Below are 12,245 nucleotides of genomic sequence, written 5' to 3'. Positions count from 1 at the left end.
TTTTTGTTTACTTCCGTCTTTAACACCTTGCAGCCTATACAGATTTACAATCAGTGTTTTGATTTGAAACCTATACTGATTTATAATCAAGATTTTATTAATTTTTTGTCCCATTTCACATACTTAAAAGACAGAATGTATATCTAGAATTATTTTAATGAGCTTAGTTGGATTTTGCTGAATAGAACTGCTGGATAATTTTTGAGAAAATACATATAGTAACTCTCTCAACATTTAGATACAAGATTAATAAATTCTAAAATCTCCCTCATTCAGGATGTTACGAAGTTGACGCCTCTTTCACCAGAAGTCATCAGCAGACAAGCAACAATTAATATAGGTAAAAACAAACTTCTAAAAAAGAAGGGTACATTAATGTGATGCTTTCTGGTGCTTATGCAGTAGCATATGGTACCTATGTGAGAGTATTTTTTAATAAATTCTTACTGAAACGGACAGTAATACAGATACAGTGTTTTTATTACAAATTTTATCAAGACGAAGGAAGGGGCTTATCAAACCCTTTTAACTTGAAGAGCACCAATTTTACTTCAAAAACACTGTTGAATGAAGTGGGGAATAGCTGCTAAATCAAAGTTTATTTTACCTTGAAATTAATTATTGAAATGAGTTTCATGAAAAAGCAGAGATCTGTCCATTGGGAGCTCAATTTAGGATCTTGTTTGTTTAAACAAAAATGATTACGAAACCCATACATGCTTCTGATGAGAGCCCTGGACTTACTGGCTGTAGATAGTTTGGGATAATTATGTGTTGATTGTAATGGAACATTGCACAAAATTAAACAATGGTTTATTGACAAACATTTGCTTTTAAAACGTAGGCACAATTGGTCATGTAGCCCATGGAAAGTCGACGGTAGTCAAAGCTATATCTGGAGTTCATACTGTCAGATTTAAAAATGAACTGGAAAGAAATATCACAATCAAGCTGGGTTATGCTAATGCAAAGGTGAGTCGTTACTATAAATCTAGCAAATATGTTGCTAATACATTTCAGGGTGACTGTAAGCTTATAGGTAACTAACTGTTGATGAATTAAACTTTTTCTCAATTTTTAAAAATTACCTACAGATTTACAAGCTGGATGACCCAAGCTGTTCCCGGCCAGAGTGTTACCGATCCTGTGGAAGTAGCACCCCAGATGAGTTCCCTACAGATATTCCTGGCACCAAAGGGAACTTTAAACTAGTCAGGTAACTGCTGTAAAATGAATGGTATAAATTGTGTTTATGTCCTTTTACATAACTGAAAATAGTCAGGATTGAGCTGTAAGCTGAATGAATTGTTATGGCAAACTATGTGTTCTTAGATGCTGGGCACCTCTCATCTAAGGTATCATGTAAATTGCCTTGTTTTTATGAGTTGTGAAGCACAGTCTATTGGCAGAGCACAACTGTCCTTGGGTATTTGCAGGGCTCTGAATTGAAATTTTTCTGCTATTAAGTACATTTTAAAGCCACTAGAATGAGAACTAATGTGGACCTCAGAAATGCGTTTTTAAAATGTCTTTCTGGAGGGTGACCTTTGTTAAACTTTTTCTTTCTAGAGGCAGAAAAGTTTTCCAAGTTCTTAAAATGAGTATATGAAAGCCTGATTAATGTGAGACCAGGCCTGTAACTGGAGGCCAAGTGCTCTTTATTTACTTAATTTCTAATAAATAAAGCATAACATGGTCATTATGCAAGCATAGTAGCTGCAACAGTTGTTAAATGGGTCTTTACAATGATTGATCAAATGAGAGTAGCCTTCACGACTGTTTTAGAAGAAGATTCCTAGTTCATGCTTGTGTATAAAACACACATAGTGCTGTAATCACGTATTTCCTTCCTTTCCTCAGATTCCCAGTAGAGCAGTTGTCCTAACAGTAACTTCTGTTGGAGTGTGACAGTCATGCAGCCATTGTTAAACAACTGGTTAAAAGCTTTGGATTCTTTATCTTACTTTTAATTTGCTTTTATTAGATTTTTAACATTGTCAGCGAAGCAGCAAATTATTCCCTTCCTTTTTGGTGGCATGCTACCAGGAAACAAGGATTCTTCATTGAATAGGTTCGGCAAAAATGTAGTGAATTGACTCTATTATGGTCTGCACAATAAAATCATAAGATTGGATCTGAGAGCTGTAACAACGTCTCTGTAGATAAATCTTTGAAGTGAAGTGCAATTATAACTGTGTAATTAAAGATACATAATTTTCTAAAATTGGGCGATAGGAGATGTGTTTTAAAAGAGATAAGAAAAATCCTATTGGCATGTGTGTTAGGTTTTTTGTTTTGTTTTTTAATTCTGGTGCACTTAAATCTAGTTAATTTACAAGTAAACTTGTGAAATATTAAAGCAGTACCTAATATAGGTACATGGTATAGAATCTTAAAACTCAGAAAAACTATTCACTAGCTGTTCAGTAGCCTTTGTGTTCTTTTGGAACTTTTTGGAAAATACTTCTAAGGTATAACTTCTCAGCATCTGTCTTGAAATGTTTGTTTACCTGTCTGTTTTAAGGATGCTTTTAACTTTTGTGTCTGCCTAGCTGCTCACATAAATCAGTCGGAGAAATTGTTGATAATTGGCTTTTGGACATTTTTCTACAACAGGCATGTCTCTTTTGTGGATTGTCCTGGCCATGATATTTTGATGGCCACTATGCTGAACGGTGCAGCAGTAATGGATGCAGCTTTACTGTTGATAGGTAATGATTGCTACACAAATGCAGAGCTCTCTTTTTTAGTATTATGAAGTAACTTTATATGGGTTTTTGAAATTTAGTGGGGTGCGGTGAGTGATTAAAACAAGTCAGTGCTTTTGAGATGTGTTTAAGAAAGTAAAGTGGTGTTACAACGAAAACGTACCCGAACATGTTGGGGTTTTTTTAAACATTGCTATACAAACTCAGTTTGGTGGCTGGCCCAATTGGTAGAAGATTAGTTAGGTAAGATGAAACCTTGTAGTGGTACAGTACTGTAAAACTCATATCATTTTATGGAAATAGATTTGCTACAGGTCCAATTTTGAGTTTGTCTGAAGCTCGTTCGCTTTAAGTATGTATGCAGCCTTTGCCATACAGGAGAGTCCACAAATATCAGTACAAACCATCAGTACAACCTCTCATCTATCATGTAGTGTGTGTATGCTATAGCCAGCAGTTCTAGGGAAGAATAGGTGCTTATTAACTTGGGTGCTTCACTGTAGCTTACTGGGAGGTAACTGTCTTTTTAAAATAAAGATACAATAGAAAGTAGATGTCCTAACTCTGTAGGATTTTCGTCTATAGTTTGTTTATTGCAGTTACTTTTCTTCTTTCAGCTGGTAATGAGTCATGTCCTCAACCCCAGACCTCAGAACATTTAGCTGCTATAGAAATCATGAAACTGAAACACATTTTGATTCTACAGAATAAGATTGATTTGGTGAAGGAGAGCCAGGCTAAAGAACAGTATGAACAGATTCTTGCATTTGTGCAAGGTAAGTTTTCAACAGCAGAAATCCAGTTAGTGGTGGAAATTCTTCAGCGCTGGGACATGGACATAGTGATTTTCTACGTTTTTATAGAAAAGCTTCTCTTACTTAGATGATGTTGGTGTATGTGGTCTGTGAATCTAAAAACCAGACCCTTGGAGTTATGCTTCTTATCTGTTTCCGACTGCTTACATACAGTAGTGTTACGGCTGTTGGTCGGAGCTCTTCATGTAAACTAATAGCAATAGCTCTTGTCTAGTAGCTTTCACTGAATTAGTGGTTTCTTCTTGGTATTGTCTCTTCTTGGATTGTTTCTTTGCTAGAGATTATACTGTGACTTTATTGCAGGGCAGGAAAGAAGCCGTACTTGTTAGGGGCACCTTGTAGGTATAAATATGTTAGTTATTTTTATCTAATCATAAAAGACTGGTCTTCCATCTCTCTCTAAGTCCAGTTCAGACAGGGTTATTCTACTCTGTCCATGAAGTTCTGCTCAACCTTAGTCTAGTGCATTGAGTTTCAACTTCCGTGGGAGCTTCCACTGCTTTCCCTGCTTATCTGCTTTAGCTGGGGCATGTGAAAAGCTGCAGAGCTAAATTGTCACCATAAAAAGTGTCTAGTGGGTCTCTCCCTTTTTGTTTTTTTTAAGTTCAGAATTGTTACCTTACATAAGCTGTTCCTAACAGCTATGTCAGAGTGGCTCGATGTGTAAGTTTGGAGTTCTTTGTGAGAACTGAAGTCATCACAAGAAACATCAATATTATTCGTTTTAGTTATATCTAACAAGCCTTGATAACTAAATAAATCCTTCCATAAAATTCAGACTTATTTTAGAAAATATGTATTTGTATTGCGAAACTTACAAAACATAGATCATTAAATTGATAGTTGTAGTTAGAATGAAATCTGACTGTAGAATTAATACTGATGTATCAAATAAAGAGATATCTGAGACTGATCTCTCTGAGGAAATTATCTTAAGAATGTTTCTCATCACAATGTAAGAAGTGAATTCTCCCTTAGAGCAAAAGATTATGTTGCACAATGTTCAGAGAGCAACTGTAAAACTCTTCAGTACACAGTTGCCCGGAGGTAACATGGCTGCCTCAAAAAGTAGATCTGGCTGGTTTAAGGTAAAATGTTGAAGGGAAGGATACATACTCTGATACTTGCTGCTTTGGGAAATACGTATAAAATAAAATTTTTAACAATGACAGAACACTTGGTCATGTTGCTGTAAATATTAGGGCTTGACGTTGAACTTGATTTTATTTTAGGTACAGTTGCAGAAGGAGCTCCCATAATTCCAATCTCAGCACAGTTGAAATACAACATTGAGGTAGTTTGCGAGTATATAGTGAAGAAAATCCCAGTCCCTTTGCGAGACTTCACATCTGAACCAAGGCTTATTGGTATGTAAATACTTAGGTCTGGGCTTTCATGGCTAACCATTTACTCCATGTGTCTACACTTGGAATAGCATGTTGCTGAACACTCTAAAGAGGTAGGTTTAAAAGGAGCATTTAGTGTGCTCTTATTTTAAATCTTGCATATTTTCTGAGACCTGTATTGTTTGTTCATAGTTAATTGCTGATTTTTGTGTATATGCTATGTGTATGACAGCACTGAAACGCAGTGCGTTTATGTGTATCTTGAAACATTCCTTTAGTTGCTATGAATTTAAATTTGATTTAAGGAAATACTGGCATACTGTTGACTCTGAAAATTAAATTATTTGCATTAAAATATTATAGGTAGCTTCGTCAGATTTTGTGTTAGGGTCCTGTCTCCTGAGAGTCTCAGTTTTTGTCCAGTATATTTTGAAATTTAGTTCCACTACAATTAATCCATTGGTTTGCATTTTTTTCCCCACACAAAACATGGGAGACTTACAAAACATATGTTTATAACACATAAAAATTGACTACATTAAAACAAGATTACAGTATTCACAATTGACATTGTGAATATTGAAGGAGTTTTTTTAATATAGTTGATCATTGCTTTCTTTTTCAGATACTGATATTTAACTTAATTTTTGCTATGCAGAAACAGTTTAAAAAGCCATTTATATATATGAGCGGCTTAAATGGTTTTGAGAACAAAATCAGCTATATACTTACAAATTTGGAATAAAATATTAATGATATTTTAGTGTTATCCCTGAATTATGTTTTTATAATATTTATACAGATGTGTATACCTTAATAAGAATAGGGAAGCAAAGTTGCTAAAGAAAGGCACTAATTCTTTAAAAACCTCATCTTAAATATAAACTTGGTTATGGTCTGTTCCTTTCAGTAATTAGATCTTTTGATGTCAACAAGCCTGGCTGTGAAGTTGATGACCTTAAGGGGGGTGTAGCTGGTGGCAGTATTCTAAAGGGTGTTTTAAAGGTAACCTTTTCCCTCTCTTGTCATTTGTAATTATAATACTGAGTAGAGTTTTTGCATACTTAGTACAAAATGACTCTATATAATTGAATGTTTTTTAAACTAGAGTACAGTCAGATGACACCTTTCTGTCTGTGCCTCATTTTTACTTTCCTGTTTTAAAGTACCGGAACAAGAAACACTTTTTAATTTTTTTACATGTATTTTTGTTACTGTAGTATTGACTTTTGCTAATAATGATACTGATTTCATTGCTTAGAAAAATTGAGGCAGCTATTTATTTTTTTTTTCAGTCCTACCACTTTTACTTGCCAAATTATTTGGGGGAAAGAGGGGAGTAAAAGAACTTTAAAGGTACCTCTGAAGTGTGTGTGGGTTCCTACAGGTCCCGCTTCCCCATTTAAGTATTGCGTGTATTTTGATTTTTTTTTTTTTTTTTGCTTGTTGGGTACTGTCAATAGTTCGAAACTTTAAAAGTTGCTCAGTTAGACTAGAAAGCAAACTACATCTTTGAACGCTTATACAATTTGTATTTGTCTTGTAGTTTATTGTTCCTGATCAGTTGCACCAATTGAATTAACTCAATTTTTCTCAGTGCTGTAACATTTCTACATGATGTCATTTTAAAAAAATTAAAATTTAAATACTGGAATTAATGCTGATAAATATCCTTTGCTAAAGCAGTTTTATAAATTGTATTGAAAAGAAAATCAATTGTTATATTGGCTGTAAGATACAGAGCTTTCAGTATTGTTCAGTTTGCAGTAAACAGTGCAACAGAAGCCCTAGAAGTTCTACAGTAGCCCAGAACCAAGGACTTGTATAAACAGTAAATCCTGGAATAAGTAGGTCTTATCTGTGACTAGTAGTGAGCTATATGTTCCTGTGAAAAAAAAAAACAGTTAATCACTTTTTCACTTCTGTAATTAGGTGGGTCAGGAAATTGAGGTCCGGCCTGGTATTGTGTCCAAGGACAGTGAAGGAAAACTCATGTGCAAGCCAATCTTTTCCAAAATTGTGTCACTCTTTGCCGAACACAATGATCTACAATATGCTGCTCCAGGAGGTCTTATAGGTGAGGATATTCTCTTATGAAAAGATTTATTTCTTCATGCTTATTGAAAACACTTTCACAACAAAAAGGCTGTGTGCAATTTCAAATAATTCATATATGTAGAGAGAGACAACATGGATGTGAAAATAAGATATTTAATAATTTTCCCGAATGTCACTGGCCAACGCAGATCAACTTGCTTTTTTGGTTGTACCAGCTTTAACAGTAGAATATTTCTTCATCTGTTTGGACAGAGCTGACAGTCTTGGTGACATTCTGAAAGTGCTGTCCAGGTAATAGGGAATTCCCAGTACATTCTCAGTTTGTTGTTTCTAGGCTTCCTTCAAATATTTTAATACGTAAATTATGACAGCTACCTTTCAGTTACTCCTTGTGACTTTCCTTGTTGTGTTGCAGGTGTTGGAACTAAGATTGATCCAACTTTGTGTCGGGCTGACCGAATGGTAGGCCAAGTTCTTGGTGCAGTTGGAGCACTGCCAGAAATATTTACAGAGCTAGAAATTTCCTATTTCTTGCTGAGGCGACTATTAGGTGTGCGCACTGAAGGAGACAAGAAGGCTGCAAAGGTCTGTATCCCTTTTTTTGTTTTTCCTGATATCTTGTGCTAAGTTTTATTAGTAAATACATTTTTTTATTTATGCAGTAATTTTGTCTCCCTGTTAATATATTCTTGTCACAAAACTTGTCTGCTGATTTAATATTACAAAAGAATGCTTTTCAGAGGAGTGGGAATTGTTATCCAGGGTAGTTTAGAGTAGCATAAAGTATTTATGTGTCCTGAAGGTAAGTATTCTCCTAAACATGCTGGTAGTTGTTTTCTTTTGCTATCAGCCTATTCATTTGTGCAATAATTAGTTTTGTACATGTACTGATCTACTTCTTACCTACATGCTTTTTTGTAGATTTTCCCTCTTAAGACCTTTTTTAAAACTGAGTATTTTTGAAAAACTGTACTTGAAAGAAGCTGAACTTGATTCATGGCACAGTCTTGTGTTCCACAGTCCATTTTACACAAATCAAACTAAAAGATCATACTTTTCCCTGTTAGCGTTAAAATCTATAAAATGCTTAATGCAACAGTAAGTTAGGTGCTTCAGCACTCAGTTTGTCCTGTAAAATGTACTATTTTTTGGTAAATCATTTTGATATATGTATGCATAAAGGAAGTGAGACTATCCAGATTATTTAAAAGAATGGTATAACATTCCAGTTTGTAGCAACATCTGAGACTCTTCGTGCTTTTAATACAGTATGTGCAGTCTTCAGTATGTTTTACAGAAAATGTAGAGAAATCCCAAGAAAGTGTATCAGACCAAGAACCTGCAGTACTACATGCACAACATATTTACACCATTGTCCTTCCACATTAAACTTTAACCGCTGACACTGTCGTGGATGGCTTGTGTGGCGGGATGTTTGTAGTCTTTACATTTCTCAGCTATGTCTTTTTTTGTGGCAGCTAAGCAACAGAAGATACTCAATATTGTCTGTGGTATGTTTTTTTAAGTACTAAAGCTTATGTTTCATAGTTTTGTATGTCTGTCTTCAGGTGCAAAAATTATCGAAGAATGAAGTTTTAATGGTAAATATAGGATCCTTATCTACTGGAGGGAGAGTCAGCGCAGTAAAGGCTGATTTGGGGAAGATTGTGCTAACTAATCCAGTATGCACAGAAGTGGGAGAAAAAATTGCCCTGAGTCGAAGAGTTGAGAAACACTGGCGGTAAGTTGGTGCTAAATTGGTAGAGTACCTTGTTGTTATATTGTTAACAAAAAAATACGTGGGTCTGATTTTGCTCTGGAATAGGTAAGTGTATGTCTTTTTTTTTAATTCCTTTGGATTCTTCTAACACCTTGACACCATTATTGTGGGATGCTTAATTTCATTTCTAGCCTCTTCTAAAAGAAGTACTATAATGGGTAGATATCTGTCACTTGACAGACAAGGAAACATCTGAGGTTCGTGGTTTGTTACCAAAACACAGACATGCTGCGATTGAGCTAACACTAGGCTATCTCAGCAGCATGGTTTAAAAATTCTAGTGATGATAAGCCAAAGCCTGTCTTTATACACACCTAAGTCAGCGGTGTTCAGCCTGTGGAGCTGTATGTGACTTTCAGTGCAACCTTGAAGTAACAGCAGGGGAATGGAGGAGGGACATTGGAAGGTTTGAGTGTTTTACGTACGATGAGTAGAGAGGAAAGAAAAAAAAGTATCAACTGGATTGACCCATTCAGATTACGAGTATAAAATAGCCAACTGTACAGAAGCATCTGAAGACTGCAAATGATGAGCAGAATTGGTTGATGATTCATTTTAAGCTTGGTGCCATACTTCTTGTTAGATGATTATGCATACTCTACCTATTACGTGTTCCATAAGACTATGTGAATATCATAAGAACCTAAGGGTGTTTAGACTCCTTGACCCTGTACAGCTCTTGTAGTATGAAGGGAAAGTGTAAGGGAACATAGCCATTCATACAAGAAGTCCCTACTGTACGAAAAAGAACCAAGCTTTAAATATCCATGGATGTGTGTTTCTTTTTCAGATCAACAGGAAAGTGTAGATGAGAATTCAGTGCTTGCTGTTTCAGAGCTACGTGACAAATTAGGGAAGAGATTATTCCCCCAAAAACACCCAAGAAAAATGTAACATCTCTTCAGCAGGGTGGGGGAGAGAGAAAAAAAAGACTAGGACCCAAATAAAGTCAGGGAAAGCAGAAGGAAGAGGAGAAACTATTTATATTGAAAACAATGCTTTTTTTTTTTTTTTTTGAGGTATAGACTTACAGCCTGTGTAAATTTTCATGTGAGTTTTGTTGCTTCTGTAGATTATTTCCCACTTGAAAAACGTGAGCAAATTTTGCCAAAAAGCCCACTTGTCTCTGGTTTATGGGGTGGACAAATAGTGGCAGCCTGCTATAAAGATCCTGCTATTAAGAAGTTGCCTGCTATGCCATGTTAAAAGGACAAAGGGACAACATAAGGAAACTGAAAGTTGAGACAAGAGAAAGAAGGCAAACTGGGAAAAGCCATGAAATAAAATCCGGTTGGAGTAAAGATAATATACAGTTGGTAATGTGAAATGGAACTTGAAGCCTCAGGCAGTGGAGTACTGTAAAGATGGAAGAAAGTGTAGAAGCAAGAGATGAACAGGAGGTATAAAGTAGGAAGTAAATACATGAAAGTGTAGAGGTTAAACAGCAAATGGCCAAGCAAACAGGATACTAGTGATTCCCAGGAACAGTGAATTCACAGGTGGACTAGTTATAACCTATGGATATGGTCCTAAAAAGTGGGAAGTGCTGGGCTAATATACTTCAGTTCCTTTTCTGGTGTCCTGAGACAGGCTTTACTGCTTAGCAAATTAAATTGAGGTGCGCATGTGGTTTGTGTGTATCTCCATGCCAGAAACTAGAAATGTTTTAAAGACAGTTGTGTAAATAATATGGACTGCCTACTGATTGTGGTAATGGACGTAATCTTAATTTCTTAAATTTTTTTGCAAGCGTATTTTTGAGGCAACCATGGCCTATAAAAGGGACCTTAATGTTGCTGAATATAAATAGTAGAACTTACCTGAGAGTTCAGTTACCTTTTATAGGTTGCATGTTCATTTGAGAGTTACAGCTCTGTTCATAATCTTACTTCATCTTGTCTGAATTTTCACATTTTCATTTCTATTTGAAAGTAATGCAGCAGTGCATGCATAGGTGCAAGAGATCAAGCTGTGAATAGATTTACAGTCCACCAGTGCAACATAAGTTACACAATTTTCTGATTTTTAGTTTAGTGTTCAAAGACACATCCTTAACTGATTACAAACATTAAAATGTTCTCTGTTCCTCATCCTTTTTTATTCTGTGTTTCCACTAACCAGTCTTAGATCTTGCAGGATATTTTGGGTGGGAGAGAGGTGGGGAAAATTCAACATGTAGGAACTGAAGGCATAAGAATGACAGAAGGATGTTGCTTTATCCTTGATGTTTCTTACTACTATTAAAACTAATATAAACTGTTGTGGGGTTTTTTTTTGCAGTTTAATTGGTTGGGGTCAAATCAGAAGAGGAGTGACAATCAAGCCAACTGTTGATGATGACTGAAGAACAAGAGAGCACTTCATTTTTAAAGATGAAGTGCCTATTTCTCTTCCAGAGGGGGTATATTTTCACAGTGGAATTGGAAGCTGTGCAAACGTTATCTTTGAGTTGTATGGCTGTCCTTGTACATTTATTGAATTTTGCCCTCTTACTAAAATACTAGTCACTGTCACCATTAAAAGTGTAAAAGAATTGGCGTAGAAGTGGGTTTAATTATCCACATTTTAGTAGAAATTAATTGTACATGTCCCATGGCATGTCTAATTTATGTTATTTTGTGTTTCAGACATCTGTTTATCAGTCAAGCCAGCCCCAGTGTAACACACAAACCATAAATCTGGTATTGAAATAAAATATTGCTTATTTTCATTAATTCATACAAATTTTCTGAGTAACAAAAGACTGCAGTGGTTGTTCAACAAGTACAAAAATTAAAAGCAAAAAAACCCCCAAACTCTCCTTGAAGACTGGTACCCTTTCTACACAGCATCTTGTTTTGTTTAGACAGCTGTTTACAGCAAAAACTTTCTTCCTTGGTTTGTATGGTTCTGACTTTAGGATTCTAGCTGTATTACACTTCATAATTAGTAATGGCAATGTTGACTGACTTAAATTTGTCACTTGCAATATTACAAGGAGTTTTGGTTAAACCCCCAAAGAAAAACTACAAGTAAACTGCATCTGAACTGGCTGTACTGGTTTTGACCTTATTTTAGAATGGATTTATGAAAAGAATGTGATTAATTTGGAATGTAGCTGTTTGTCATCATGGAACTCTGTGTGGGTGATCTGGGAGCTCTTTATACAGTAGGAGTAAACTACATATTTCAAGTTATATTGAGCAAATATTAGCTATGATCTTGAACTATAAAATATCTGGGAAAGGCTGTAGAAGGGAATGATTGGGGGAGGGGTAGAATTCAGAATGAGATGAGGAAAAAGATATAAAACCACATTTGCTTAGCTAGCCTGAATCCCATTCCTTAGGAGAAAACAATGTAATAGACTTACTGTAGGGTGCTAATACTTTCATCCATTTAGGTTTAACTTCATAATTTGTACTAAGGTACATAGTTTTAGGTATTTTATATACTAGACTATTTAGCAAGTCATGTTACTTTCCATATTTTTATACAAAGTACTGTGTTCATTTTCAAAGCCTGGTTTCAGTTGCATTTAATATCTTCAAGGGCATTC

General features: G+C 35.4%; 1 protein-coding gene across 1 annotated transcript; it reads left to right on the top strand.

The window, feature by feature from the left end:
• Positions 1 to 238: 238 nt before the first annotated feature.
• EIF2S3 (eukaryotic translation initiation factor 2, subunit 3 gamma, 52kDa) lies at positions 239 to 11,738 on the top strand (the record flags this gene model as incomplete). Its single annotated transcript, XM_010074889.1, has 11 exons — positions 239 to 340; positions 845 to 972; positions 1,095 to 1,216; positions 2,617 to 2,711; positions 3,326 to 3,484; positions 4,756 to 4,890; positions 5,780 to 5,874; positions 6,802 to 6,946; positions 7,343 to 7,512; positions 8,496 to 8,668; positions 10,988 to 11,738. Coding segments are annotated over 11 exons (1,388 nt in total), but the record flags the coding sequence as incomplete, so codon positions are not given.
• Between the last annotated feature and the right edge of the window lie 507 nt (positions 11,739 to 12,245).

The sequence above is a fragment of the Pterocles gutturalis genome, unplaced genomic scaffold, assembly GCF_000699245.1.
Source record: "Pterocles gutturalis isolate BGI_N339 unplaced genomic scaffold, ASM69924v1 scaffold48987, whole genome shotgun sequence".
NCBI lineage: Eukaryota > Metazoa > Chordata > Aves > Pterocliformes > Pteroclidae > Pterocles > Pterocles gutturalis.
Note: the sequence above shows the minus strand (reverse complement) of the source record. Positions and strands in the feature narration are given on the sequence as shown.